The sequence below is a fragment of the Stigmatopora argus genome, chromosome 16 (assembly GCF_051989625.1).
Source record: "Stigmatopora argus isolate UIUO_Sarg chromosome 16, RoL_Sarg_1.0, whole genome shotgun sequence".
NCBI lineage: Eukaryota > Metazoa > Chordata > Actinopteri > Syngnathiformes > Syngnathidae > Stigmatopora > Stigmatopora argus.
The window spans coordinates 4,306,895-4,328,248 of NC_135402.1; the positions used below are offsets into that span (position 1 = coordinate 4,306,895).

The window sequence follows — 21,354 nt, forward strand, 5'->3', positions numbered from 1 at the left end:
ATATGAAATATACCACTCTTAAAGCTAGAATAGCTCCGCGAGGACTTATAAAAGTCCCAGCGGCTTTGTAAATATGTATATATTTTAAGATACTATCTTATCTGTTCAAAATAAACTCACATTAACTTGTATGTGTACTAGTGTTTATGTTTATAGTATTGTTTCAATAATGCATATCAACAGTTCAGCTTGTTTACATGATGTTCACATGGTTAATGGGTCTATACCCACAATGGATTGCGAGTGACGGCACCTACGAGCGATCTATCTATCTAGACATCATTTCGAGATATAGAAATATATTTTGTACATGGTTACCATAGCAACCGCAAAACAACAAGACGCCAGAAGAGGGAACATGTCAGTAGAGACCACCGAGCGAGAAAAGGGAGAGACGAGTGAGATTTCTGTCCTAAAAGACAAGGCATCTGCTGTTTCCACTCATGTTACAATTAATGAACATTCCAAAGAAGAACAAATCAGCAACATTCCAGAGACGGTTGACGACTTTGTCAGGAACTTCCTCCAAAAAATTGGCCTGAGCAGAACTCTTGACAGTTTTGAAAGAGAATGGTACAGCTCAGCTCAGAAACTCCTAACAAAGCCCTTGGAGACGGCTTCTCCTGCAGAAGGAACCCTGATCTTGCCGGATGCCCTCACGCACAAGCAGCTCCTTCAATTCGAGTTGCAGAAAGTCTACAGCGAGATCAACCAGTTGAAACAGAAAGTGCTATGTGCCGGGGACAACCTAGTTAAGATGCAGAGGGACAGAGACCAACAACAGCTGCAGTGGCAGATACTTCTGGCCGAAAAGAGCCATGCGATGCAGGATATTAAACGGCTGAAGAAACGTCTGTCGGCCTACGAGCCAGCCTTGAGGGACCTGGATGGCAAGTATGAGGTAGCTCTACGGCACAAGATGCTTATCAGTTTGGAAAGCGAAAGGATGCAGAACACCTTGGACGCCAGACTGAGTCAGGAAAAATCCCAAAACAAAACGGCAAGAAGCATCAAGAAGAGCACTGCTCAAGGCCGAAGCACCGCCAGGAACACCAAAGACACAGAGTTCCCTATCTGTAGCACGCCATTGAACCCGCAGAGCATTCGGGGAAATCCCGAAGAGCAGAAAAAGCAGAGTTTATTCACTTTTTCCTATTCCATTAAAGCCCACACTCTTCCGGTAAGCTGCATCAGCCTCCACCCGGAAAAGAATGTCCTTGCTAGTGCAAGTGATGACTGCACTTGGAAGCTGTGGGCACTGCCAGTTAGCAGAGAGAAGGTAACAACATTTCTGCAGAATATGGATCTAGAGAAAGAATTGTTGGGAAAATTGTAATAGAATCATAAGCGTAACTGCTGGGTATGACATTTCAGAGCAGGCGTGCCCAAAGTACGACCAATTTTAAGTGGACTGCAGCAAAGGATGAAAATATCATTGAATATGGCCCGCACAAGAAGCTAGAGTTCAGCCGACATGCTTTGCTTTAACACTAGAGGGAGCTAGTCACTTAAACAGTGGAAAACCTGGAATAGAACGCATTTTAACAGCACAAATTTTCCCCTTGATCCCTAGTGTAACATGAAATTAAAAATATTTCCAAGTTGGACTTTGCATTCTTTGATTTGTGTGAAAATTTGAATTTACTTACAATATTTTATGTTGTCACCAGGTGGGACAGATGGTCCTGACAGGTGAGGGACACTCCGATTGGCTCTCCAGCTGCAGTTTTCATCCAGAAGGAACTAAACTAGCAACAACTAGCGGAGACACAACCGTCAGTTCCTATTCACTTTTTCTTCACATGAAAAGCATCGAAATTTAACCTTGTTAAAATGCTGTTGTTTTTTTTACAATAGTTAATTATGCAAAAAATACTTTGGAGGTGGTGTATACTGTCACACTTGCACCACCTTTGTATTGTCAGTCTATTCCATTTTTTTTGTCTTTAAGTCATTGTCTGCCATTGACAACAAAACATGTCCAATTGATTTAATCTAGTGAATGCTCCTCACTAATACTGACACTGTGTTCCCCGCAGGTAAAGCTCTGGGATTTTTTTTGTGGACGATGTGTGTTGACATTCACCGGTCACAGCCAGCCCACCTGGGGGTGCTCCTTCCACTCGTGCGGTCACTTCTTGGCGTCCTGTTCCTCCGATAAGACCGCCAAGCTGTGGGACCTTAACAGCCAGCGCTGCCGGCTGACAATGCGTCGCCACACGGCGTCCGTGAACAGCGTCTGCTTCCAGTCCTTCTCCAATATTCTCCTCACTTCGTCGGCAGATAAAACCCTTTGCCTGTGGGATATCAGGCTAGGAGTGTGTACGGCATCCTTTGTAGGACATGAGCATCCCTGCAATCACGCTGCTATAAGCCTCGCCGAGGACGTCATGGCTTCCTGTGACACTCAAGGAATTGTTAACCTGTGGGACATGAGGAAAGCCACTTCGGCCATCAGCACGATAGACGCGGGGCCCCTGAGCGCCAATCAGGTGGCGTTTAGTCCGTCGGGGAAGCTGCTGGCCGTGGCGAGCAGCGACAATTTGGTCAGATTGGTGAACGTGGCTTCCTGCACAGTCTGCAGTCTGTCAGGGCAGAAGGACAGCGTGCAGTGTGTGATATTTGACCACACTGGGGGGGCTGTCATGTCTGCGGGGAGTAATGGGCTCATTAATGTATGGAATTAAACAATTACTGAGTGTGGAACCTTGTAGAAGAAAATGTCAGTCATTTAATCAATCAACATTGGTAACGATTAAAATCAATCACAAATTGGCTACCATTGAAATGGCCAGCTGGTTAAAATTCACTTTTAAATGTACTTGAATCCTAAATATTTGTTATTTCTTTTTAAATTACTACAGTAGAGTTATGTAATTACATCCTTTAAAGACGTTTGATTATTTATGTCAATATTTTTTTTAATTTTAGCAATCGTGGACACTGAAATAATTCAAGTCAATATATGTCTGATTATTTATGTCAATATTTTTTTTTATTTTAGCAATTGTGGAACACTGAAATAATTCATGCCAATATACAGAATATTAAATGGATAAAAAGGCTAATATTCTGTGTACAGATGTCATGTCTCATCACTGAGTGAGTAAACTTTAACAATGATGATTACACTTCTGTTTCTTTTGGCAACAACCTGCTTAACATAAGGCTAAAACTATGTCATTACAGCAGGAACCATCTAGTAATGCTGACACTGAGTAGAAACCTCTCCACCTGACAAGGTTTCCCTCTTTAATTGGAAAACTGCAACATGACTCTGTCCAAAGATGCAGAAGAATACCGTCCTTCATCTGTATCCCTCTCCTCATCCTCATGTTTTGCTCTCGGCTCATCCAACAGCAGCTTCAGGCGATTGAGGTGATGCAGAGCCCTGGGTATGAAAACTGTTTTGAAATTAATTCACCCACAGTGTTTACAATATTTTCATAATTTTACAAGCAATGTGTTGTGGCTTGATAAATGTACCTTTAGGGCACGATAGACATTAAGTACACAATATTTTTACGTGTGGTGCGAATCTAAGATTAATTTCTGAGGACACGAGTGCAAGCATTCACTTACGAAAAAAGTCAGGATGCGCCAATTACAGGCCAGCTTGTACTAATAAGAAGTTTTGCCCACACAACCTTTAAGACGATCATAAAGTGAATGTGCAATGTGACAGTAAGTACCTTTGTAGCGAGGGCGTGCCAGAAAAACTCTGTTCTACTTCATTTTCAGGCCTCTGCAAATATAAAGATGCCATGTTATAGAGAGTGCTATAGAGAGTGCTATTGAAAAGAAGCTTGGTATTTTCTTATTAGACAAAAACATGGAAGCAACTAATCACAACATTTCCTTGGGAAAATAAATAAAATGACATACCTTTGGAGTTTCTTTACTGCAATTAGGCACGATTGCTACATGTTTTCGGTGAAGCTCCGCCTCCACAGCCTCCAGTCTAAACATCATTTGTTTGAGAGCCTCCAATGGACCGGGTAAATCCTGTCCACCACTGCAATCCTGAGTCTAGAGAAAATGAGCAATAGTGAGACAAACTTACAAAAAATAATAAATCACACAGAGCAAGATGTGACTATTGAGGCAACACAAGAAAGTCAAAGAAATTTAAGTTGCCAGTTTATCAGGGGATAAAAGAAAAAAAAGGTTATTTTTGGACCCAGAGTACTTGCATTGTAAAATAATGTACCTGTTGATATGTTTTACTTATTCATCCACTAATTTAAAAAACACTGGCAATCCATTTTTGGAGTGAATTTCTTTGATTAACATCAAAAGGACCCAACCTGCATGGTTTCCTTTGACAGAGCCTTGCTGATGAACTCTGCAGCTCCAGTTGAGTCTCTGCATCATCAATAGACCATTTCAGATAAAATACAAAATCATATTTGAAGTGCAAATGTAGACACTCTTACTCTGGGAGCAGGGCATCATGGGAAGTCGAACACAGAGGAATTTCTTCACTGTTCTCTGGACTCGTAGAATCTCTGCGGACTAACATGAGATTGTGCTCAAAAATTATTATGTGGTTGTAGCGATAAAATACAATAGGCTTTCGGTTATATTATTTACTCATCTTACCTGAAACTGCAAGACTTCCTTGTCTTCCAAAGCTCTGAGATAGAGAGTTTAGCACTTGATCTGCTTTCTGAATCAGTGACTCTAGCCGATTATCTGCCAAAAGGAATTCTATAAAGTCACTGCCGATCACGAGTTCTTATCGTGTTACGTTAACATTTTCAATAATTTACCTTGAAAAAGAGTTTCTGTAATGTCTGCACTTTTTCTCTCGGAGGCAATTAAAGATATCTGTTCAGCAAACTGGAGCCTCAGATCTCCTAGACTCTGCTTGGTGTCAGCCTGATTTTTAAACATAAACAAACAAAACAAATGTTTCATTTCCAATTTTGTCTTCTTTGCAAATCTCAACACATTTTGATCATTTACCCAAGTAGGTGTCTTGCAATGATCCTGCTCCATATCTGCTAACCAAGATGGCACTTTGCTTTTTAGTTTTAATGGCACGACATCACCTTAAAAACACAAAAATAAAGAATACAATCGAATTTGAAAAGACTCTAGGTTTGCTAGGCATTAGTGTTTGGCTCACTAGTGTCACAGTCGTTGATCACACTAGGCAAACAACTGCTTCCAATGTAGCTCAGGTTACGGTTGACCCTGGACGGTAAATGGGGTGATGGAGCTGAAGCCTGCTCCGGCCTGGCTGCTCTGTGCGCACACTAACAGAAAAAGAAAAGTTAGTATATGCACCAAAAATAGTGTTAAAAGATCAAATACAGTATGCGGTAATTACTGTTAAGCATCTAACAAAGGGCACGTCTTGTTTCAAAGTGGGAACTTCGGGCTCTCTAATACACCTAGTGGATAAAATAGATCCATCAACATCTCAAATGAGACATTTGATGAAATTATGAGGGCGAGAGCTCGAACCTGCAGCTGCTGCATTTTTTGCTTGAATGTTGGTGGGATATATTAGCTTTTGCTATGTTCATTGGGGTGGATGAGACATAGGCCTGGGGGGCTGCAGACTGAGAAAAGTGACCTGGATCAGAAAACAAACAGAGTGGTTTGACCACTGTAAATGACATTACTATGAGTTTCATCAGTAATTTTGTTGGATTTTTGAATGAAATATTGAAAACAGTTTTGTTTACTGCACATATACAGAAAGTGATCCCATAACCAACCTCGGATGAAGGCAGTTGTGTGAGTGACAGGCATGGAACCATCACGGGGGATGGACAGCAGTTCGTCTGTTGTCATGGAAAGTCTGTCGTGATTGTCACGGTGATGGAGGGAGCTGACGGGAAGGGTCAAGAAATCCACCTCTCTGTCTGTTAAATGTTCCTTGAGAGCTACGAGCAGAAGCACAAAAAAATCTTTTAGTCCCGGAAAATACACACATCATCCATTTTCTACACTGGTGGTCTTGAGCTACCCGATTTCTTTCTCCGCGTTCTCATCCTAGGTTTTCTCGGGGTGGACATTGGACTTTGTGGCAGAAGGAGTCTTCCCGATGACTCGATATTTTGACTTTTGTCAAAGTCTATGATGTAAGCGTCCAATGCTGCCGAGGCTGTTTCATATTCCTTTGGAAACACAACATGGAAAATGTAATAAAAATTGAGTATTTTGCAAATAGCTGTACATACTCTGAACACTGGAACAAAAGCTACCTTATCTCTGTATCTGAAGGTTGTATTGAATTCAGGTGATAGTCTGCTCTTAAAGTGACCAGAACTTGACAGCAATGTAGTCACTGTCGACTCTGGAGATACAAAGTCACTCGCAGGGCTGGTGGAATCCATCCTGACAAAAACAACAATTGATTGTAAAGGTTATATACTTGCGTAATTGGAGAATCTCTCTCTCTCTATATATATATATATATATATTAACCAATGTTAATAGTGGGGATCAATATATTTGAACTCTTGTATTCCAGTACATAGCATCGCCCAGTACCTGTTAAAATGCTGGTGATGATGATAGACGTCCAATCACGTGGCTCTTTTCATCTTCTGTGAATTTAAATGAGTTTATCAGTAATTGGCATCCAATCCATTTGAAGCCGTCCCACCTCAAATGGATTGGACGTCCATCGCCGTCACTAAGTGGCATTCAATGTATTAACGTAAAGTTTAGTAGTCATAACGTTTATGAATAACAAAGGATTGTTTTTATTCCGTCTTTGCCAAAACTTGTACAGTGAAGACTTTATCCGATTGTTGTTAAGTTAACAGAGGAAAACTGATGAACGACATTTGAAACGTTACAATTGGCTTCTATTGCAGGGGTATTATTTTTGTTGATAAAACAAAACAACAGAATTTAGAATTATGTTTTTAAGTCAAACAAAACTTACGCCAAACTCTGTTCGGAGTATTCCAGTACTTTTGGGCACCAACTTTGTGCTGCTAAAGCTAGCACATTCAAGGCTCCCGGGGAACGACAATATTACACAAAAAATGCTCTAAACTCAGATTAGCAATGGTAACGTCTCTTGAATCTGTTTTGCTTTGCGTTTTGTCCTTCCCGATTGGTTAGACAAGATTTGATCCAAAACTTTTTTTGTTTAATAACTTTATTTAAATCAAAAGTTTCACTGCTGGACAGTGACAGGAGAGGGCGCCATATTTTTAACTAGCTTGCTTGACGTTTTACTTTTTTTTCAGTATTGTTTACAAACTTAACAATACATTTCATGTAAATTTGAGACCATTAAGTAAATGGAATATGTTCTTTGTTTATTTAAAAGCTGAAAAAGTGGAAAAACTACTCATTGTTGTGAAACTATTTCAAACATTAAATGAAAGTTTTTTTCAAGACAACGAGTTAAAGAAATGTGTTCCACAACAATAATGAAAAGTGGAAAATAATAAATATAGAAATAGTGGTCCTAAATCATACTTTTGGCTGTCAAAGTTCCTGGCTGCTGTCGACCTCTTGCCATGATGTCACTGTTATGAACCAGAGATGTCAGAACAGTGGAAAGTGCCTTTCCTCTGTTTCGTTGTCCAGGAACCAACAATTTGCTATTGTATTACCCCTAAAATGTAATTTTTATTGAGAGATTATTGGTCTACATTATACATGTTAAAACGATTTTTGCATAAATTCAACAGGTCCTTCTTATTCTTCACAACACCTTCTAGTCGAGTAGTTGGGTATGTTGTGTGCTTAAGTTGTAAGTTAATTCATGGATTGCCACAAATGTATTGTACCTGTAAGTATAAACATTAGGGGTGCTTTGTTACTTTTAGAACATGCATTTTTATATCTTTAGTTTGAGAATTGGCCTTTCCTACAGCTGTGCAAGGTATACTGCGATTCCATGCTTTAGTAGCTTCCGGTCCAGAGAGTGATGCGTCTGTCTTAATAGGAGATCTCAGAAGACGACGAGGCTGACCGTGACGTCACGGCCGAGCCCGAGCCGGGCCCTCCGTTAGCCCAGGTCGGGACTTCGCATGACGTTTGTGGATGGTGTGGTTATCAAACCATCCATATTTACGAGAAAAGGGGCCTTTTCATTCACGACAGGTTCACGGAGCACAAATCAAGCGCCAAAAGCAGCCGGGTGGAGGCAGGGCGAGGCGGCGATCCGGCCATAACGTAAGATCTGTGACGTAAGTACTTGTTCCGCCCGGGTTTCCTCCGCAGTAGTTTGCCTGGAGGGCCACCAAAAGAGCAGTGATCTTGAACAGATTTCAACATTAGGATCGATAAGTGTGTGCGCTGATGGAGAAGAGGAAATCCGACTGTCCAGCTCTGCCACCGGGCTGGAAGAAGGAAGAAGTGATCAGGAAGTCCGGTTTAAGCGCTGGGAAGAGCGACGTCTATTACTACAGGTACACTGTCCTGTTATAATTGGTATTTGGGTCAGTGATCAACCAATGGCAAAAGTGCTGAATACTAATCACCTGTGTACAGGTCTCGGCTATACTTGTTTTTAGTGACAAATCACCCTTTTAGTGGTTCTAAAGAGTCCTTGCCGAAGATGAGGAGTTGTAAAGTTTAGAAAAATTGGTCATTTTCCCTTCTAGATAAGGGGTGTCAAACTCAGTTTGGTTGGATTAGTTTATTTTTGGCCCAAAAAGTTAACTTATTGGCCGGTGCTAGATGGATTGGACGTCTAATGCTGTCAATGGTACTGAAAGATGAGCATCTACAGGCAGTTTAAGTGAATTGGACTTGTATTGTTGTCAATGGTAGGCAATGAGTTCATTTTGCATTACTTGTTGAGTCGATTTTTTTCTTATCAACCAAGTGCTTATCAAAAATGGGGATCAAGTTTCATCCAAACTCAAATGGCCTTAATTCAAGAAGAACGTCACTGGAAAACTTGATATACAAGTCAAGTAGTGGTGAACTGTTGTTGCGGTCACTTCCTGTTGGTCGGAATGAGCTTTGTGGCACAAACATCTGTGCCGTATGAGTGCGGCGTCACTTCCTCAGTCTGCAATGCCAAGTGCAACGTTAGCTGTGACTGCTTTACTTTCAGTTTGGTTTCTTCTATGACTCATTTTTCCTGTCTGAAAAGCAGTCAGCAGGTCAATTTACTGGAAAAGCAACGAAAGTCAACCGCATGACGTTTTCTCCATATTTTGTCAATCTTATTTCTGAATTTATATTAGTTAGATTATATTAGATAACTTTTTTTCATCTCGTATTTGGGAAATTTCACTGTCACAGTAGCAAGAGAGTGAGAATACAGACACAGGAAAAGATATGATGATTGAGAAATATTTTTTTTCATTCACTCATTTAATCATTTTCCGAACCGCTTATTGACATAAAGTTTGCGGGGGTGCTGGAGCGTATCCCAGAGACCGACAGGCACCCTTAACTGGTTGCCAGCCAATCACAGGGAAATTAATTTAGACCAACAAAAAAATAATATTATGTACAACTGGGTCAAAAAGGCACGAGGCAGTGTTTTCTCAGCCTTTATTTGGTATTTGTTTATTTATTTCTCATGTATCTCAAAACACAAAAATACTGCAGTCCTGTTGCAGTGACAGTTATATGAAACATTTCAACTTTTCAAGTAAACGACCATGGCATTTTAGTGGAGAATGGAAAATATAGTGGATTCATAATTCATTATGTGCAGAGTTTTTTTTACATACTGTTTACTAGATTAAAATTAACACAAGGAATTGTGTCTTTCTGACTGTCTCCATTTGTCTTTGTGCATTTAGTCCAACAGGAAAAAAGTTCCGCAGTAAACCGCAGTTGTCCCGTCATCTTGGAAACTCAGTGGATTTGGCATGTTTCGATTTTCGGACTGGAAAAATGATGCCTGGCAAACTGCAAAAGAACAAACAGAGGCTCCGACATGACCAAGCCAGCATGGCAAAGGTACTAATTGGGTTTGAACTCATCTGTGTGGGTGGTTCTTTAGCTCCGTGTCACCAGATTATCAGATTAACACATTTTCCTGTGAAGCAGTTTGACAGGTTGCCAAATCAGTTGACAGGCACTTGGCGTTCACTCACCTCTTTGTGATCCCGGTAAACTTTTTTCTATTGGAAATTAGGTGGCAAATTTGGACAGCAGTGAAAGAATGAAAAAAAGTATTAGGAATCTTTGAGTGGGGATTAAATGATACAGTGGTACCTCATGATACAACATGCTCGTCATACAACATGCTCGTGGTACGACTAAAATTTCAATCGAATAATTCGCTTGCGATATGATTACAATTTCGAGATGCGAGCAAGCCAGGTGGCCGTGACATGAGAGGCTGTTTATCATTGTAGCGCGTCTTTTTTCCCGCATCTCTTTCGTGTATAACTACAATATCTACGAGGACTGAACGATTTATTCAGACGAGTTTCGACCAGGAAACGCACAACGTGCATGCGCGGGCAAAAAGAGGGCTTTCTGGGTAATGAAGTATACTTGTGCACACAACACCCATAGGCAATGGCACCCTTTCTCAGAATAAAACTTCATTACCCACAATCAATACGTGGGTAAGCTCAGTTATTGCATTTCCTGTTATTCTTTCTAAGGAAAGAACCTCCAGCGATCGTTCTTTAAAGACTATTTCTCGTTGGCAAGTGGTCGTGCGTTATCCTATGGTGAGGACATTTGTGTGCATCATTTTCGGAATATTTTGAAGGCAATACAACAGCAAACAGTCCATCGATAGCGAACGTGTGGGTGGAGGCGTGGCAAACCGCTAACCCGGAAAACGAAGATAACAAAAGATTAACACAAAACTAGAATTCAGTTTTGTGTAAAACCCCACCTCCGCCTCCGTGTGTGTCATTGTCTCTCCCCTCCGCGAAATGCGTCTAATTTTAGATCTATTAAACACATTTTATTACTATTAAACCACTCGTTATTTATTACTTTGTCAATATATGGCGAATTAGAAGAAATAAAACATTTTTTTCCAATCTAATATTCTGTTTTTGGTGTTTTTTCAGAGGGTTGGAACGAATTAATTTGTTTTCAATTCATTTCAATGGGAAACGTTCGCTCGAGTTACGAAAAGCTCGACATACGATCTCAGTCTCGGAACGGATTACGATCGTATGTCGAGGTACCACTGTATAGTCAAAGTGATGGATTGCTCATGCTTTAGATGTTAATACATAAGATTTTAAGGGGGTGTGGGGTTGAAAGGTATTCCAATTGGGAAGCAGGATTTCCTGTCACTTTGTTCCAGTTCCAGCTGTGATGTCAGGCTCATGAGCTAACGTGCTCTGGAACACGTAGGCTATCTGCACTAAATATAACATTGTGTTTTAAGGAAACACGTAGTGCATTGTCAAAGAAGGCCGCCTGTTTTTCCTAATGTATAAATTATCATTGCAAAAAATAAAGAAATGAGTCTTACGCGCAAGTCTGGGTTGAGCAGGATCAACTTTTATAAGTCTCTTAGGGATTTGATCAGCTTTACAACAATTTCTTTTGTAGCACTAAGAGATGTGATGAGCGTGTAATTCAAAAGGCTCAATGTTTGCCATATACGCTTACACATTTTTGCTGGTATTTATTCAATTCATAGCAAGTGCAATTTTTTTAGGGTTGATTTCTAACATCAACACTGCCTTTTTTCTATGCAGGGAGGTAAGCCTGACCTGAACACGACACTGCCTATCAGACAAACGGCATCCATCTTTAAACAGCCTGTTACCAAGGTTACAAGTCACCCGGGAAACAAGGTTAAAACAGACTTGCAGAGAGCAACCGAGCAGCCCCGACAGGTTTAAACCCACTTGTCCTCTGTCTGTCAGTCTCTCTCTCAGGGAAATAGTTCTAGCTTTCAAGCTCCTTATCGGTGCAAAGCATCGTTTTGGGAAATTATAAGACAAACTGCTTCCTTGATGGAAAGGCTAACCACAACTTTTTTATTATCGCATAGCAACCTGAAGTTTCCAGATCAGTGTTAATTTTGGGGGGGTTCAATAGTTTATTAACAGATCCTTTATCCTGCGTGTAATATTTCAAGTTTCTTTTACTTTTCCAGTTCTTGCTCCCTTTTTAATATATATATATTTTAATGAAAACACAACTTCATGTTTGCAGCTCTTCTGGGAAAGGAGGTTAAAAGGTTTGCGATCATCAGATGTTTCCGAAGAAGTTCTTCGTACAATGGACCTCCCCAATGGCCTCCAGAGTAAGTTAACGAAAAAACCAAATCCAGTACAGGGATTTTATTGTCAGACTGGACTTTTTTTGCCTCTGCAGGCATCGGTCTTCACTCGAGTGATGAAACTCTGCTGTCCGCCATCGCCAGTGCGCTACACATGAGTTCTGCGCCCATTACGGGACAGACGTCCGTGGCAGCTGAGAAGAACCCAGCGATCTGGCTCAACACGTCCCAACCGCTTTGTAAGGCCTTCACCGTGACTGACGAACACATCCGGTGAGAGTCTTAATCTTACTAAAGGAACGTTACTCCCTAGGAGGCTTTTCATTTAGATTGGATATAAAATCAGATTTACAGCTGGGTATGTGGAAAATACCCCAAAACAGTTACTGAAAGTGAATATTAATTGTGTTTTTTTTTAACAACAATTGTTCTGCCTGTCATCTTAGTCATATTTTTAGGCCCACATTTGCCGGTGAGTCAAAGCTGGAATCTAATGAGGGATATATAAGAGCAGCTGCTGTGTTTATATTGATCCGGCGAGTCTACTCGTTATTCAAATAACCACTAATTAGCCGACTAAAAATATTATCATTGTTTGTGGCAGCTCTACTTGCAACCAATGCAGGAGGTCTTAAAAGAAAAGAAAACAAAACACCATCTGATTGCCATCTTACTACAATACGTCTCAACCAATCAGGCCAAGCTGCGTAATACGTGTCAATTACTCAAAGACAGGAAACACCTGCTAAATCTTCGTTTGCAACACAATTTGCACTCAATTTTGCAGCGATCCATTTTTTTCTTTTTTTTCTTTCTGTCACTTCACATCTTAGCAGAACATAGACATTAATATTATTTTGCAACATAGTAATATACCATATATTATTTATCTGTTAATATCTTCTTTTTTCTTGGTTGTTTATATAGAACTGTAAAATTTAATTGTCGGAATGTTATTTTTGGAGAGTTAGTTGGTCAACTGCCATTTTTGTTACATCATCAAATCATAAGAAATGATCATTTTCTGAACCGCTTTATCCTCACTAGGGTTGTGGGGGGTGCTGGAGCCTATCCCAGCTGACTTCGGGCCAGAGGCGGGGGACACCCTGAATTGGTGGCCAGCCAATCACAGGGCACAAGGAGACAAATAACCATTCACGCTCACACTCATACCTAGGGGCAATTTAGAGTGTCCAATCAACCTACCATGAGAGTACGGAGTACCCGGAGAAAACCCACGCAGGCCCGGGGAGAACATGCAAACTCCACACAGGTGGACCGACCTGAATTTAAACCCAGGTCTCCCACTGTGAGGCCGACGCACTTACCACTTAGCCGCCAGGCCTCCCTCAATATACCTCAAGAATAATAATTGCTAAGCACTTCCTGGGGTTGGTCTTGACTTCCTCTAAAATCCCCCCCTCCATCTCACTGTGTATAATTTGCAAGTTGCTACAGTAACCATGTTACTTTGGTGTGGTTGCATATTGTGACTGGCTGTTATGTGTCAAAATCATGCCACGAGGCTTCAAATTAAAGCTGCATTCAAAATACATCTCCATAATTAGTTGTATAAATTCTAAGCACAGCTACTTAAAAATCTGTTCACTTTCACCATTACACAATGACATTCATGAAATATTATTGAAGTGTTGCCCTTATATTACATTGAAAGACTAGTTTACTATTACATGTCCAGTTCTCCCCGACATTTCATTTCACGTAATATAATTCCAAATCTATATCGAAGGGAAAAAGTTGGAGTTGAATTACTACATGATATAAAACTGACATCCAGTCAGCAGTGTATACACAACATTTTAGTTTTCCATGCATAATGTATATGATTTAGCTGGTTATGCACGAATGACGATAGGGGGCACTGTGTAGACATATTTAAAGTGACAGTCTACAAGTGTGTGTCCAGTGGGCAACAAAGCTGAGGGAACAGCTGGTCAAGTCACTAGTGCAGACTCATTAGGATGTATCTGTCTTTTCCCCTCTCAGGCCTAAACTTTTCTTTTATTTCCCCTCCCTCATTCCTCCCATATATTGCTTTATCTTCCCCATATTCTTTCATTTAGACCTATTTTGTTTCCAGCATCCTTTGTCTTCTCCCTCATTTATTACCCCACTGATTGTTTCGGTTTCACGTACAATATTTGCAATATTTTATGTTTGTCTGCGTCCAGTCTTTGTTTTTCCATCTCCATCACTCTTTTCCTATTTCCCACCCCTCCTTCCTCAGTCATCCTCTGCTATCCCCTTCACTCCCTCCAGCATTTATGCCTCCTGTGCTCCCCTTTTCTTATCTCTTTCCACCATTAATTTCCAATTCTCTCCCTCTTCTTCTCTTCTCTCCCTCTGAATGTGCTTGTCATCCTAAATCGCACTCATTTCTTTTCTGCCTCCGTGCCCTCCTCTTCCTAGTCTGCCCGTGGACAGATACTCGTTCAAATTGTTTAGAGCAAATTGTCCACGGCATGGTTAAGTTTCAACTCCATTTGTTTTTCAACCTTTTCAGCCTCGGGATACTTTCCCGGGAATTGCCTCCTCCTTAGATCCAACACTAGAACGTTTTATATGGGTATTTGATATAATTTGTCAATGCGATGACGATACATTTGTTATAATCGGGGAATCATAAAAGAACACACTTTTGTTATAGATCTTTCCCAAATCACCAATTTGGGAGGGATGGTCCTAAGATATGTTGGTAAAATCAAAATTAAGAAAAATTTGAATTGAATAGCAATTTTGAAAAGTTTGTATTCTAATTTTATAAATTTAGCCACCCATTGGTGCAGTGTTTTTTTCCACCTGACATTGGTGCTGGCAGTTTGGGTTAGATTCTCACTCGGTGGCAGTGTGATTGTGAGTGTGACTGGTTCTACGACGGACTGGCGACCAGTCAAAAGTGTAGTCCACCTTTCACCCTATGTCATCTAGGATAGGCTCCAATAAGCGATGTTGAAAATGAATGCATGCAAATTTACATAATATACAATTTTTATCTAGCACCATGTTTGATGACATGTTGGTATGATAGGTGTTAATATATCATACAGTATTTTAATCTCCGAAAACAGCAACCAATTGTCCCCAAAATATATTTGGACATACACTCAAGTTCAATTCAACATCTGTAAATACGTTTTTCTTTTTATGGATGTCGTAGCCTGTCAATCTAATCTTCTGGTATAAAAAAAAGTTTATGATAGGAGTTTCTTACTCATCTGAGTTGTTTCCAATGTAGGGAGCAGGAGCTGAAGGTCCAACAAGCAAGGAGAAGTCTGGAGGAGGCACTGATGGCTAACAGCTTGGCACAGGCTGCTGAAAGTAAGACAGAGTTGTCGGAGGGGAAGGCGGCTTAAAAAACAAAGAAAATAAGACAGGTAAATGATATTTATCTTATATACATGAACATAAACAAAATAGACAAACACACGTATACACATAATATAGAGTAGCCCACTCTATGTACATCATTAAAACTACAACCTTGCCCTTTTTGACATTTTTTTTCTGTTTAAATGTTTCCTCCTGCTCTGACGGCAATAGACGTCCAATCCATTTGAAGTCGGAGGGCTGGCAGCGACATGGATTTGACGTGTACTAGTGACAACCTCTTTTTAACGCATAGCACATGTATGAAAAGAGCCACACGATTGGACGTCTATCATAGTCAATGGCACGGAAAGAGTTAATATGCCGGTGGGTGGGTTGAATTTTAATATGGTGTTTACATTTAAACTCTCCGCCCTAATTGTCTGTGGGCAAGTGGTTGTTTGACACATAAAGAGGGCATTAGGTTATTAGCTTATTTTATTTTTATGTTTGCAATATTTGTTGCCCTCCGATTTAAAAGGTTTTGAGGTCCCGTGTGATACAATTGCGGGAGACAGAAGATGTGTCAGTTGTTAAATACAGGACGGGCGTCTCTGATGTTTACTCTAAAAGCCGACGGAATAAGGAGTTTTTAAAGCACATTTGTTTTCTGTGGAGGGAAAATTGTCGATTAATGCAGATTTATGCAGATTGGCTGGTTGGAATTCGATTGAGCAAAAGAGCCACTGAGAGTCGAGGAGTGATTACTAATGGGCTTTTATAGCAGGACCGGCGAGTGGACAGTGGCCAGCTAATGTGCGTCTCCTGGGTTGTGGAGCAAGAGTTTTAAATCTTGGCTGCCATCACGCTCTCTTTGCATCCTGTTGCTGAAAGTCGGCTTGTTGCCTCCTCATCATTTACAGTATTTATGTTGCTTTTAAGGGTCAGTTGGTGTTTACAATCTGCTGTGATTCCTTATAATGCACTTATGGAAAAAAAGAGCCAGTAAGCGGTAAAGGTATACTAGGACGGCACCCATGCTGCATAATTAATAATACCATGAAATGCTTTAATCACTGCAGAACTTGTTCATATATTTTATTTCAGATATCAGTTGGAAGAGCAACTATAAGTTCTGCCGCGCGTTTGTTTATACACACAAAGACTGAACTTCATTTGGTGATAAATGCCTGCTAGTGTATTATTTTTTGGCAAGAGAAAAGATATTTATATATATATATCTTTATTTATATATATATATATATATATATATATATATATATATATATATATATATATATATATATATATATATATATATATATATGTGTGTGTTATGATGGCATTTTATTAAAAAAAATGCTAACTTGGAAAAGATTCCTATTTTTGCGCTCTTTTAGCATACATTTTTTAAAATTGTAGATAAGGTTTTGGAAAAAAATAAGAAGTTATGACACATTATGTACATTTTCTGAATCCTATTTTTCTCTGAGGGAAATGAAAAAATGTAAATGCTTTTGAGTAAAACAAAACAAAAAACAAAACAAAACACTACTAATTATTCGATTGTTCTCATGTTTTCGGCTTCGAGCGGCAGCAGTTACTGAATTAATTTTCTTTTCGACCTATGGTACTGGATTAAGATTCACATTTGGAATTGAAATTTACTGTTATCGCTTAAAGAGTCTCAATTTGAGTTGAGTAGGACAGACGTAAACACTTAACATACTAAGAACCTTCATTTATGGATTTCCCATTAAGAAGGGCTAAGACAATGACAATAAAGCTAATTAATCTTTTCTTTTGACTGGCGAAAAAGGGATGCACTAAATGCTCTACTTTTTTTTCCGTAAATGTGCAGACTGGCTTTTTATCTGATCGAGACAGAGATGCCCGCTGCTGACTTAGAAAAAAAAGACTCAGACGCTTTGATAGGAAAACAGTGTCAAATTTTCACACTTAGCGGGTTTGTGTGAGAAGGAGATTATTCTCCGTATATCTTGTAATTTCCAAAAGAAGCTGATTCAGACTCCTGCAGCATTTCCCAGCTCTTCCTAATTAGTGGATGTTGAGAAAAAGAATTATCTCCTTCAAAAGCCTTTCATGAGGCTGATAACCAGTGAGTGCAACGTCTGCTGTCAGTCATCTGAATTGCCTCGATTGAGTAGAAGATTATCAGGGTTTTATAATTATTAGGAGGTAATTAAGACCAAGATGGGGATTGTTGGCTTTACACTTGAAATGATTGAAACCGGGGCAAAAAAATGCTCAACAAAAACAATGGCAAATGACATAAATAAAACAATAATTTAAAAAAAAAATGTAACAGTAGTCATCACAAACTATGAATTAAAATGGAAGTCAACATGCAGTATATCACCGGGAAATATTTGATTCAAAATTTGGGATGTTTTTACTTAGAGATTCTTTTGAAAGAAAAATATCTGACATTGGACCAAACACACTGAAGACAAAAATATATTTATTTTTATATTTTGGGAGAGAATCAGTTGGAATTATAGCCCCGCCCTCCTTTTTTAATGCTTTCTCTCAGGGATGGGAATGTCATCGGGTTAATGGGGAAGCTAATGTTAACGTAGAAGCTCTCTACATTCATTTCACTCTTCCCAGATGCTAATGTTTATTCTTCTATAATATATCACACGCTGCCTGTGCTGAGTGTTTTCATTAAGTGTCTTTTAAGCATCAGAAGGAGTCATTTCGGGAGGGGACTGAGTCTTAGAAGTACAGGGGAAAAAATTCTGTCGCATGAAAAGTTTCCTCACAAGTTGACCTTTTGATGTGAATGGAAGATAGAAAAACATGGAATATTTAGTAGGACGCCTACACAAAGTCAGATTTTTCTGCAGTGGTTGGAGTTTAATTTGTATGGATGTGCGGTAAGTTGTATTTCGCTCCCTCGTTCCCTCCGAAATGATAGAAGTGTGCTCTTCTTTCAAACCTTTGCCGTTTGGGGGAAATAATGCATTGAGTTGAATTTAAATTTAGGGTAAGGGGAGTTGTGAGTTTTGGCTTGCAGATTACACTTCATTTGTTTCAGATTAATTGGTATGACTATTTTTTCTTAAACATATTTCAACTTTTCAGTTATTATATACGGTACTCGGACGTTTGGTCGCCGGACATTTGGTCGCCGGACGTTTGGTCGCCGGATATTTGGTCGCTGGACGTTTGACAACATGACAGAGTTTACTGTTGAAACCAGCTCTCAAAATTATATTCACCCGGGCGACCAAACGTCCGGGCGACCAAACGTCCGGGCGACCAAACGTCCGGGCGACCAAATGTCCGGCGACCAAACGTCCGGCGACCAAACGTCCAGCGACCAAACGTCCGGGCGACCAAACGTCCGGGCGACCAAACGTCCGGCGACCAAACGTCCGGCGACCTAACGTCCGGCAACCAAACGTCCGGTCACGATTATATACACTGTCAGTCACAATTCTTTTCCTCTCTTGACAGAGTTCGTCTCTTCACCATCCTCAGGTTTATCATAATCTTCAACCCCAAACAACAAACCAGCAAAGCTGCAGCCACGCCCCTTTCCAACGTGTCTTTCCCCGAGGTGATGTCAAAATGGAATATGAGGAAATATGAGGAACAGGAAAACAATGGGTTAAGCAACACAAGTGACAGACAGTTATAGGAACACAGTGTGCCCTATTAAAATATGGAAAAAGAGCAAGGCTCTGAAATCCCCAAGTGACCAATTTCCAGGAACTTTAAATTATTTTGTGTCCCGTTTTAAATTTTTTAATTATTTTTTTAACTAAACAATATCCAAGAAATGATTTGCAAACTGCTGGACGGCTTTTGCTAACTTCTCAACGCTTCCTGTGCTATTTTGGCTATTTGTGATGTCCATATTTTGCTTGATAGAATCAAAGTTTTGCCATTAAATATTGGTAGGAAAAATAACTTATTTAGTACAAATTTTCTACCTTAAAGAATGAGCCATGTACATTTTTAGGACTGAAGAAAATAAAAGATTACTATATTCACACATTTTTTTGTCTGTTGTGTTGTCCAACACCATATAAAATGAAGGAATGAAAACATTATCTATAATTTTATTCAGAAACAACATTTTGACAACAGAAGTCATGAAGCACAGTCCGAACTGGACACAATATATTACATTTTTCTACTGCGTCATCTCAAAATAATTCTATTTTGTCCATATGGCCTACATTGTGAGTGCTATGGTGACAAAGAATTCAGATGGTAATGTCCTCATGAGGAAAATTTACAATAAGGAAGATGTATTTTAGATTAAACTGCAGTTGATGCGCTTGAGAAAATGGATCATTTCACCACAGGACGATGGTTGAAAGCCAGAATAGACCTGTCGAAATTGTATTTCTTCCGTTCTACTTGTCAAAGCTGTGCTATCTCAAAGTCAATTACTGCGATACGCTCCTCCTGTTGGAAATGTTGCTCATTGTCATGTACTATTGTAATGTACTGCATTCACCTGCCGCTCTGTGTTCCGACTCCTTTGCATAAGCGTCTCCATTTCATCACAAATCTCTTGTTTATGCACACGGTACGGTCTACAGGAAAATTGTTGGATCAATTCAGCTGTACAGATAGCAATGTGCCATAAAAGTGAAAACGAATCTTAAATTCCATTGTGTAATTCAAGGGTGTCAGACTCGGGTTGGTTCGCGGGCTGCTTTAATGTCAACTTGATTTCACGTGGGCTTGACCATTTTAGATATAATATTTAGATTTTTTTTAATAAATGGATTAAAAGAACTGGATTAAAAGCCCTGAATATTCAGTTTTTTTATAAATCTAAAACTGTTTATTTTAGCTTTTTTGTATATTTTTAGATTTTACAAAATGATTTTTGAACTAAAAACACAGAAAAAAATGATTAAAAAATTACAATTATTGATTTAAAAGGGGCAAAATCAGGAAATTTAATATACATCTATACTCTTCATTCTAATTTGATCCTAAAACAGAAAGTCGACACTCATGATTTACTTTCCCGGGCCACACAAAATGATGTGGCGCGCCAGATTTGGCCCCCGGGCCGCCACTTTGACATGTGGTGTAATTAATCTAGCCTAGATGTTGCTGCAATCTAGCTCTCGGCCTTTTGACCCCATTCCTTTATTACACCATATTGTACGGAGTTATGATTGTGTGAAATTGATTATGTTTGGTCACTAAACTGAGACATAAACAGTGGTAAGCACTAGTGGGAATGTAACGGTGTTAAATTCCAACCATCCATGTTTCCAACTCCACCCGACGAGGGCTGTATACACAGAAAATAATTGGTGCCTTTTCACTTCTTTTTCAAACATGTCAAGCAGATATTCTAGACAACTACAGTACATATGGAAAGTACCCAACTGAGAAGGAATGGAAGGGACCTGCAGCGACGAGTGGAAGCAGTAAAGTGGGCGATTACAACGACTCCCCCACACCCCAGAGACATTTACACCATTAGACTCTGGTGGAAAGCCAGTGGAATTATTAAAAAACACTCCTATACCAGACACCCATACCTCAGGAAGTTTACCGAGGGCTCAAACGGCTTTTAACACCGAGCTGTAAATGCCTCCCACTGACAATGAAAGACCACCACCCGCTTTTACCCATGATCAACAGTGCAATACCTATATGTGAATAAACAACTTCACACTTTTCATTCTTAGCAACAACTCTAAATATAGCTATCCAGGTTTCACCATCGTGAAAATAAATTTGCATACCAGACCCAAGTTTTCATTTACAATGAAACTCAACATGCCTAAGATTAATAATTCAGTTTACATTTTGGGGACTTCCCCTCCCCACATGCAATATCTATTGTGTCGATGTTCACAGTGAAAACACTC

General features: G+C 39.7%; 3 protein-coding genes across 8 annotated transcripts; 2 read left to right on the forward strand and 1 right to left on the reverse strand.

Moving 5' to 3' along the window:
- Positions 1–310: 310 nt before the first annotated feature.
- Positions 311–3,068, forward strand: spag16 (sperm associated antigen 16). The gene is made up of 3 exons (XM_077623514.1): positions 311–1,279; positions 1,671–1,775; positions 2,040–3,068. Exons 1-3 carry the CDS (start codon positions 311–313, stop codon positions 2,685–2,687), a joined length of 1,722 nt encoding a protein of 573 aa, XP_077479640.1. The 3' UTR covers positions 2,688–3,068.
- c16h18orf54 (chromosome 16 C18orf54 homolog) lies at positions 2,967–7,521 on the reverse strand. 3 transcript variants are annotated; one of them, XM_077622838.1, is made up of 16 exons: positions 7,453–7,521; positions 6,508–6,563; positions 6,219–6,351; positions 5,981–6,131; positions 5,730–5,897; positions 5,473–5,584; positions 5,336–5,399; positions 5,132–5,261; positions 4,969–5,054; positions 4,773–4,881; positions 4,603–4,695; positions 4,437–4,515; positions 4,308–4,365; positions 3,886–4,029; positions 3,693–3,745; positions 2,967–3,391 (listed from the first exon to the last, which is right to left on the reverse strand). In XM_077622838.1, exons 3-16 carry the CDS (start codon positions 6,348–6,350, stop codon positions 3,253–3,255), a joined length of 1,518 nt encoding a protein of 505 aa, XP_077478964.1. In that variant the 5' UTR covers position 6,351; positions 6,508–6,563; positions 7,453–7,521; the 3' UTR covers positions 2,967–3,252. The 3 variants fall into 3 exon arrangements, with proteins under 3 accessions (XP_077478964.1, XP_077478963.1, XP_077478966.1); XM_077622837.1 differs by lacking the exon at positions 7,453–7,521 and adding an exon at positions 6,908–7,106; XM_077622840.1 differs by lacking the exon at positions 7,453–7,521 and adding an exon at positions 6,908–7,106 and having other exon boundaries at positions 2,967–3,404.
- A 392-nt stretch (positions 7,522–7,913) lies between these two features.
- mbd2 (methyl-CpG binding domain protein 2) lies at positions 7,914–19,504 on the forward strand. Of its 4 annotated transcripts, none has more exons than XM_077622842.1 (9): positions 7,914–7,996; positions 8,083–8,168; positions 8,260–8,390; positions 9,744–9,903; positions 11,622–11,762; positions 12,085–12,175; positions 12,247–12,424; positions 15,408–15,546; positions 18,962–19,504. In XM_077622842.1, the coding sequence occupies exons 3-8, from the start codon at positions 8,281–8,283 to the stop codon at positions 15,523–15,525; spliced, it is 798 nt and encodes a 265-aa protein (XP_077478968.1). In that variant the 5' UTR covers positions 7,914–7,996; positions 8,083–8,168; positions 8,260–8,280; the 3' UTR covers positions 15,526–15,546; positions 18,962–19,504. The 4 variants fall into 4 exon arrangements, with proteins under 4 accessions (XP_077478968.1, XP_077478970.1, XP_077478967.1 ...); XM_077622844.1 differs by having other exon boundaries at positions 7,921–7,996; positions 8,083–8,154; XM_077622841.1 differs by having other exon boundaries at positions 7,948–8,168.
- The last annotated feature ends 1,850 nt before the right edge of the window (positions 19,505–21,354 follow it).